Source organism: Cynara cardunculus, assembly GCF_001531365.2.
Source record: "Cynara cardunculus var. scolymus isolate 2C chromosome LG 13, CcrdV1, whole genome shotgun sequence".
Lineage (NCBI taxonomy): Eukaryota > Viridiplantae > Streptophyta > Magnoliopsida > Asterales > Asteraceae > Cynara > Cynara cardunculus.
This window is the reverse complement of record NC_037540.1, coordinates 38,004,379-38,013,566: the sequence shown is the minus strand read 5'-3', so window position 1 is coordinate 38,013,566 and position 9,188 is coordinate 38,004,379. Positions and strand designations below refer to the sequence as shown.

At 38.9% G+C, this 9,188-nt stretch overlaps 1 protein-coding gene across 2 annotated transcripts in view; it reads right to left on the bottom strand.

The window, feature by feature from the left end:
* Positions 1-9,188, bottom strand: part of LOC112525878 (flavin-containing monooxygenase FMO GS-OX5-like) — a 27,382-nt gene that overhangs the window by 14,930 nt on the left and 3,264 nt on the right. Inside the window, exons 2-7 of one of the 2 annotated variants that reach the window (XM_025136190.1) lie at positions 8,402-8,472; positions 8,173-8,322; positions 8,002-8,084; positions 7,624-7,757; positions 7,342-7,517; positions 6,781-7,047 (exon numbers count right to left, since the gene is read on the bottom strand). In XM_025136190.1, the coding sequence (XP_024991958.1) occupies positions 6,916-7,047; positions 7,342-7,517; positions 7,624-7,757; positions 8,002-8,084; positions 8,173-8,322; positions 8,402-8,472 (746 nt within the window). In that variant the 3' untranslated portion in view covers positions 6,781-6,915. Of the gene's footprint in view, positions 1-6,780; positions 7,048-7,341; positions 7,518-7,623; positions 7,758-8,001; positions 8,085-8,172; positions 8,323-8,401; positions 8,473-9,188 lie in introns of those variants that run through there. The other variant, XM_025136191.1, reaches the window with a different exon arrangement.

The following is a 9,188-nucleotide window of genomic DNA, read 5'->3' as shown; positions in this document are numbered from 1 at the left end:
GCAAATCTGCTAAGTGTGGGGCAGCTACAGGAGAAAGGATTAATTGTGATAATCAGGGACGGATGTTGTAGGATTTATCATAGAGATCGGGGACTTCTATTGACCTCATACATGACACCAAACAGGATGTTTCTCGTGTCAGCCGCTAAAATTTCCTCAGGTGAATGTCTACAGACAACAATTGAGGATATTTCCTACCTATGGCATAAACGGTTTGGTCACTTGAATCAAGATGACTTGCAACTTTTATCAAAGAGGGAGATGGTAAATGGGATGCCCCACATTCAGGACATGAATCGCGTGTGTGAGATCTGTGCGAAAGGGAAGCAGCATAGGAAGCCTATTCCAAAAACGGCGAATTGGAGAGCATCAGAGAAGCTTCAACTTGTGCATACCGATCTTTGTGGTCTGATCACACCGTGCACTACAACGGGAAAAAGGTATATGCTAACTTTTATTGATGATTTTAGCAGGAAACTATGGATTTATTTTCTATCGGAGAAGCATGAAGCACTTGGAATCTTCAAGAACTTCAAGGCTTTAGTCGAGAAGGAAGTCGAAAGAAAGATAACATGCCTCAGAAGTGATAGAGGTGGCGAGTTTAACTCCATCGACTTCAACGAGTTCTGTGCTACCAACGAAATTAAGAGACAGTTGACCGCTGCTTACACGCCCCAACAAAATGGGGTTGCGGAGCGGAAAAATCGAACCATCATGAACACCGTTCGATGTTTGCTAGGTGAGAAAAAAATGCCAAAGGAGTTTTGGGGAGAAGCAGCTCGATGGACAGCACACATCCTTAACAGGAGTCCGACTGTTCTTTTGAAAGATAAAACTCCACATGAGGGCTGGTAGGACACAAAGCCTAATGTGGACTATTTTAAGGTGTTTGGATGTATAGGGCATGTACACATTCCAAATCAGAAAAGAGTTAAGTTGGATGAAAAAAGTCATACATGCATATTCCTTGGTATAAGTGAAAAATCCAAGGCATATAAAATGTATGATCCAGTGAAGAAAGTCACTGTAATAAGCAGGGACGTGCTCTTTGATGAAGATCGATGCTGGAAGTGGGGAAGGAGTTTTGAAGGAGAAAGGACAAATAAGCTGATAGAAGAGGAGGAGGATACGAGACAGTTCACTAATGATGGTGCTAGCCTCGAACCAGAAAGTTCCAGCCATCGTGAACCAGAAAGCTCCGATCGCCCCAAGACAGAAGACCCTTCAAATACTAGAGTAACAAACAGCTCTAGTTCTGCCGGAGAACAACCGATTCAAGAAGGAAGAAGGCGTGTAGTACCCCGACATTTTCAAGATTACGTAAATGGAGAAGGGATCTCTGAAGATGAAGAACAATACCTAGTTTTTCATGTGTCTCAAGAAGATCCAATACGTTTTTCTAAGGCTGTTACGGAAATGAAGTGGAAAGATGCAATGGATGCCGAGATGGAAGCAATTGAGAAGAACAAAACATGGGAGCTAGTTAACCTACCACCCGGAACAAAGAAGATAGGAGTGAAATGGGTTTACAAGACCAAGCTAAATGAAAAAGGAGAGGTCGACAAATACAAAGCAAGGTTGGTCGTGAAAGGTTACGCACAAAAGTACGGCATCGACTATGATGAAGTATTTGCACCTGTGGCTAGGTGGGATACAATTCGAATGATACTAGCACTAGCGGCACAAAAGGGGTGGAACGTCTTTCAATTAGATGTCAAGAGTGTGTTCTTACACGGAGTCTTAAAAGAAACTGTTTATGTTGAACAACCGGAGGGGTATGTCCGAGCAGGAAAAGAACATAAAGCCTACAAGCTCAATAAAGCTTTATACGGACTTAAACAGGCGCCAAGAGCCCAGTATAGTAAGATCGAAGAATATTTTCTTAATAATGGCTTTGTCAAAAGCAACCAGGAGCATACGTTATTCTTCAAACATGATCCTGAAGGAGGTTTTCTTGTAGTAAGTTTATATGTGGATGATTTGATTTTCACCGGAAATAACTTGGCTTTATGTGACAGATTTAAAGTCTCTATGAGTCAAGTTTTCGATATGACAGATCTGGGAAAGTTGCACTACTTCTTGGGAGTAGAAGTCCAGCAAACAAGAAAAGGAATCTTTGTATGCCAACGTAAGTACGCAAGCGAAATGCTGACAAGGTTCGGAATGGAGAACTGTAATCCGGTGAATAATCCGGTCGTGCCCGGAACGAAGTTAACTAAGAAAGGAGGAGCAAAAGCTGACCCGTCACTGTATAAACAGCTGATAGGCAGTCTAATGTACCTAACGACTACCAGGCCTGATCTGATGTATGTGGTATGTATGTTAAGCAGATTTATGTCCAATCCAAGAGAAACACACTTAATGGCTGCTAAAAGGGTGTTGCGATACATTAAAGGTACTTTAATGTTTGGCTTATTTTATAAGAAAGGTAACGATGAAGAGCTGAAGGCCTATACTGATAGTGACTTTGCTGGAGATACTGATGGTAGCAAAAGTACATCAGGATATGTATTTTTGATGAGTAATGTCGCGGTAGCGTGGAGTTCAAAGAAGCAACCCATAGTAACACTATCGACCACAGAAGCTGAGTACGTTGCAGCCTGTGCATGTGCCTGCCAAAGTATTTGGATGAAGGGGATTTTAGATGATCTCAATCAAGGTCATAATAAATGCACAAAAATCCTTTGTGATAATAGTTCCTCAATCAAGCTTTCCAAGAATCCGGTGTTTCATGGAAGGACTAAACACATTAAGGTTCGGTTTCACTTTCTACGTGATTTGGTTAAAGAATGTGAAGTGGAGCTGGTTCACTGTGGAACAAAAGAGCAGGTCGCTGACGTGATGACAAAACCAATGAAGCTTGACACTTTTGTAAAACTATGAAGAATGCTTGGAGTTCAATAATCAAACTGAGTTGGTTACTGCAAGCTCAGTTTGAGGAAGGATGTTAAGAGAATAGGTCATTGGGATTTGATTTTATCTGTTTTCTAGGAGAATAACTCGGTCTTCCATTGTGACCGATTCTTTAGCAATTTGTTATTTTAGCTTTGTTTGTTTTNTCTTCCTTGTATCTGCTCTATTTAAAGAGCCCAGTAGTATGAATAAATGTATGGTTTTTCCTTGACTTAATCAGTGAATAATACCATCACTTACATTTACATCTCGCCCAGAGCCTAAAAAATGTCAGAAACGGGCCTGACTAGGTTTCTTCGGTTTGGTATTTTACAATAAGTGAGGTGGGCATCGTGCAACAAAAGGTCACAAGTTTGAGTCATGGAAACAGCCAGTTTTTAAGATGCAAAGAAAGTTCTCTTTTTTTTTAGTAACCGTTGGTATCTAGGCTAACTTACACGCATCTTAACTAATCCCCATAGGGCCCTGAAGATAACAGTGGGGGATATCCTCATTAGCCCTGAGAAGACTTCAAACCTACGACTTATGAGGAGGAGCCCGATAACCTAGCTTTTATTTGCTAGTTGTCCTGTTGGGTAATCTTGCAACCAAAATTGTAATGGATGATCGGGTTTTTGTTTCTTTTTTTAAGTATATAATATTTATATAAGACAAATACTTACGCACACTCATCACATTTGGTGAGGCTGAGCTCTGCCAGTAACTTGGGTACCCATGGCCGGTGGGCCAATGACACTTTTGTGATGATCACGTGTTTGAGGATAAAGAATTTCTAGAAGCGGAAGAGGATGCAGCTGAAGTTGTGTGGAAGCGTGGCTTATTGAAGAAGGTTGGTATCTGTCATGGTATCAGCGGGAATGCGTACGTCTTCCTCTCATTTTATCGAATGACGGGTAACGTTGAGTTCTTACACAAGGCCAAGGCGTTTGCTTGTTTTTTACTTGATCGGGGCCACAAGCTCATATCCGAAGGCCATATGCATGGAGGTGACACTCCCTACTCTTTGTTTGAAGGAATTGGAGGTATGGTGCATCTCTTTTTCGATATGACAGATCCTGCTAACGCTAGATTCCCTGCTCATGAACTTTGAAAATGTTTTTATCTATCCGTGAGGACGGAATGGTAAACTTTTACGAGCTTCTGTTGTAAACTTGTGTCTAACGATAATAATGAGTTCATTGCTTTTATTTGGTGTCCAAATAATGGAAAATTGCATGAAAAATACAACGTACTTTAGTCTTATTCTTATTTTGTGTAACGTACTTTTAAAAGCTTCGTTTTGGTACTTTTGACGTGACATCTTAAACATTTAGGTACCTAATATAAATGCAATGTACTTTGTTTTGATTTCTATTTTGTATACGTACTTCCAAAACATTAGTTTTGGTACCTCGATTTGATATCTCAAACATTTAGGTACCTAGTTTACATCTGAAAATGCAACGTACTTTGGTCTGATTCCTATTTTACGTAAACGTATTTTCAAAAGCTTCGTTTTGGTACCTTAGATGTGATATCTCAAACATTTAGGTACTTAAGCTTACATTTGAAATATGATGTGTTTTTATCTGATTCCTATTTTGTGTAACATACTTCCAAAACCTTCCTTTTGGTACCTTAGATGTGCATCTCAAAGTATATGGTTTACATCTAAAAAACAATGTATTCTGTTTCGATTTTGTGTGATGTACTTTGGTCTAATTATTTGAGATATCATATGTGATGCACCAAAATGAAGGCTTTGAAAACAAGTTACACAAAATAAGAATCAAACCGAAGTATATTTGATGCCAAAAAGATAGACTTTATCACCAAGAATTCAGTAATGAACATATGCTCTTTCTAATATTACACTGTTAAAATCAAATCAGACGAGTCCAATACACCCATTTAGATGTGGGGACTAGGGAGTAAGATATATGCATATCTGACTTCTAATATTGCACTGATGGAGACGAGCATTGCATTTTCATATAGCGGAACCCGACTCCGATTGTTGAGTTTTTGATAGCTCAACTTCGTCTTCTCGCCAATCATGTTCCTTCTGGAACAACAACTCGATCTGCTCCAATGATTTCCCTTTCGTCTTCGGAACAAGTTTGTATAGGAAAACAACTGACAACGCCGAAACCATCGTAAAGTTGAAGAACGTCCCGGCCATCGAAATGGCACGAGAAATGGGAAGAAACGACATTGCAACGATTCCGCTACACACCGATTCCCGACCGCTCCTAATGCGAACCCTTGTGCTCGTAGCCTCAGCGAAAATATCTCCGATGTCAAAACCATACAAATCGGTCTGGTGCCAACCGAAAAGAAAGCCACATTTGCACAAACCAACTGAAGCACCAATGCCACCCCGATGGACTCTTTGTTAAACAACGATAAAACGATTGCCAAACCGAACAAACAAAATGTCATTCCGATGGTGCTCACGTATAATAATGACTTTCGCCCTACTTTATCGATGACTAAAATCGCAAACATGATAAAGGCGGTTCTCGAGATCTCGACAGCTACGATCACCGCTAAAAGCCGAGACCATTTATACTCAATATGTATGTCGAAACCTCCCTTTTCTCCTCAATGGCTCTTGGAGAGTAAGGTGTCGTTTGGTTCATGGAATTCAAAAGAAATTTGATGGAATTAAAATGACAAATTTCTTTGACCAAATTACAATTTCTTTGTTTAGTTTATTTCTTGAAATAGATGGAATCCTTCAAATTTAATTGAATTTCACAAATTAGTGAATTCATCATTTCTTGGCATAATGGAAGGAATTGAATTTCATCACCACCCCACGACCATGCTACTATTGTTCGTCATGCCCCACCCTAACCCCCCACCACAACCACACCACTACTTGCTGCCACCCACCCCCATCCTCCACCCTACCCCACCATTAACCACCATGTCACTACTGTTGTAATCACACCCACCCACCCCCGGTCACTCACCGCACATCCCTACTATGATCATGCTACTATCATTACTGTCACGTCCCTAACCTAACCCCCATCACCACACCATTATAGATATGACGACGACAATAGTGACATGGACACATGGTGGTCGGTAGGGTGTAGACGGGGCGATGGGCGCGATAGTCCAAACAAAGGCAATTATTCCAATTCTTTTGAGATATTTCGTTCCAATTCCTACCAACTAAACGCATGGTCAAATTCCATCAAATTTCTTCAAAGTCAAATTGCTTCGATGGATTCCAATTTCATCAAATTTCATTATGTGAACCAAACACCCCCTAACTTTAGGGTTTCACATATCTACCACTGGAATTTGACACAGTGGGTCAATTTGTACCCATCTAGCCCCTCTCGATGGGACAGTCTAAGGGGACATGTTAGAGTTTAGAGTACCACATGGGTTATACTTGCATATTTCTGATTTCCTTTTGATATACGTTGGAATCTTATTTTAAATGAAGAAATAAAGATGGTGAAAGTTCAAAGAAAAAGATGATAAGTTGCTGCAAATGGGTATTGTAACATAAGCTAAAAAAAAGTAGTAGATTATGTTTAGGGTTTGTACCATTGCCAAGTTGAGAGGTCCAAAAACAGTACAAGTAAAAACATACAGATGACTTCGAATTCTCGGATGGTTTCGAATTTTCGATATTCGATTATGACAATTTTCCTTTTGCAATGCTTGTTACTTTTGACCGATTATGTGTTCTTTGTTGCCGTTAAAGGCGTTTTTTATAGCATTTACAAATAACACGAATCCGTTTAACCTGAACCTCATTCGATTCAGATGGTTATTCGACTTTGGGTTTTTTTAACACCCCTAATCCCTAGCTCTACCTCTGACTTCCTGGATTCGTCACCGTCCAAAAATCCAACTTTATTATTGCGAGTAGCCATTCAAATTATATGATTCAATACATACATATACTACGGATACAAGTGATTTGTGTTCTTATTTTGCCTTCGATATGTCTCGATTATCTATCACTAATCACGCTATAAACCAAAATTAAGAAGATTATATAACAAACGTATCACGGGAACTATTAAGATGAGAAATAAAGTGTTCACGAGCGTTCTTGCTGATATGTTTAAGCTGATCATCAACTTCACATCCTACATGAGCACCTAACCATTCGACGTATTCAAACTGTCATCAAAACAATCGATTTTGAAGTTAGAAAAACGTAGTTTCTTTTATGCATAAAAACAATGTCCCAAAAAGTCCAGTCCTAATAAGCCCGAGCCCATGCTAGACCAAAATACCCCAATTAGGCTAAGTATTTTTTTTTTCTAAGGCCTGGTCAAAGCTCGGTCCAGCCCAAAAGGGACTAATAGAGCCCCGCTTTTTTTTTCTTACTAAAAAGTAAAAACAGGTTTAAAAGACTCGGGCCTTGTGCATCTCTAGAAATCATGCAATAATAGCAAGGATTGATACGAAAACCTGAAAATTTAGCGAATGAGTGTAGCGCTTTGGGATCTCGTTTTCCTCCATTTCTTGATAATGTTTGTGAACATCGATCAACATCTCGTCTTGTGACGGCAACGATATCTTGCCGGATAATGCAAGCGCTATCCACTTCGCTTGCAACTCAAACATTCGAAACAAGACGCCTTGATCTGCATAATGATTGTAAGAACGACAAATAACATAAGATATATATATATATATCGATTATAGAATATCCTGGAAACGAACAAATTAACGATCTAATAAACGACATACTGTAGCTTAATCCGACGAAAGCGAGTCTAGGTGCGAGTTGTGGAGGGAACACGTGTTTGTAAAGCGGTCCAACGCGATTGTCGTCCACATGTACGACACCGGTTTTTCTTAGAAACGGGAAATGGTACTTGTACCTAGCAAATGCCGAAACAAATTAAAATAACATTTGACGACTGAGAACGAAAGACTACAATTCCCTAGGCTTCTGAAATTGGATGTATCATGTACGCCATGATATGCATTCGACTTTATGTCTCATATGCTTTAAGCATGACCAGCAGATACCAGTCCAACCCTGGTGATAATTAACGGATTTTCCCAGAAATTTTAAATAATAAAATAACAGTTTCGCAGGAATAGAGTGTCGTAAATTCATACCCGGTGCAATGTAAGATAATATCCGCTTCTATAGACAGTCCCTCTTGGAACACGACTCGTCCGTCACCAAAAACGCGATTGATCTGTTAACAATGTCATGTATTTGAAAATGATTACGTTTCAAATAGATTCGTATCCATTTACGTTAAGAATCGACTCAAATACGTATACCTCTAAATGTTGCCACATATTTTCGTATCCATCCAACCTCGAGGCCTTGACGTCCGAAGATCTCGAAGATAGATGAACCTCTTTGGCAACGGTCGCGATGTCTCGAGATATATCAAGTGCGCTAGGCCCGTTCCCGATCACTACCACAACCTGTCATTATGTCAAAAATCTCAGTGCATGTATTTTTTTCCGCTAAAAAACACGAGAAACTTAAAATTGGGCATAAAACCTGATCTCGATATGGTTCGGGAACACGATAGTTGTGACTATGGACTTGTTTTCGTGACCATTCTTGAATACCTGCCTCAATTTTATGCCAAACTTAGAACAGGAATAAATCCTTAGCCTAAAATTTCCAATAATACCGATTTAAATCATTCATGAAATTGTTGTTTTATATTAAAAAAAAAGGTGAGAAAATACATGGAATCACCAAATAACGGTTTTAGTTCTTGTCACTCGTAATTGTAGAGTTAAGGGGTCGTTTATCAAACACTTACCAAATAAGTATTTATCGGTAAAATTTAACATTATAAACTATTATTTACTTAACGGGTAAGATTTTAGACCACTAAAACGACATCATATGCAACAATTTACCCGGTAAGTGCTTACCGTGGTAAGAGTCGTCACCCTCACTTACCGGGTAAGATTCTTAGTCCTTACTATATTGATCCGGTGAGGTAACATGACTTGGTAAGCGCTTACCCGGATAAGTGTTTCGTAAACGGACCCTAACTTGATCAATGGTTAACTGTTAAGGTATTGTTTAACAAACATAAGTTACCTTATTTTTCGAGTATATGGTTACATAGCATAGATTAACTTATTGAAACGCTACCTGAAATAGCTTTTTGAAAGCTTATTGTCAATTTTTTTCCGATTATAACTCTCGTTATTATACATTATTAATTATACATTATACATTAATATTAATTATTTAAAATAATTATTATTCATATCAATTACTTTTACGTAAAAATTATAAGTTATATTTATTTTGTTTCATAGATAAT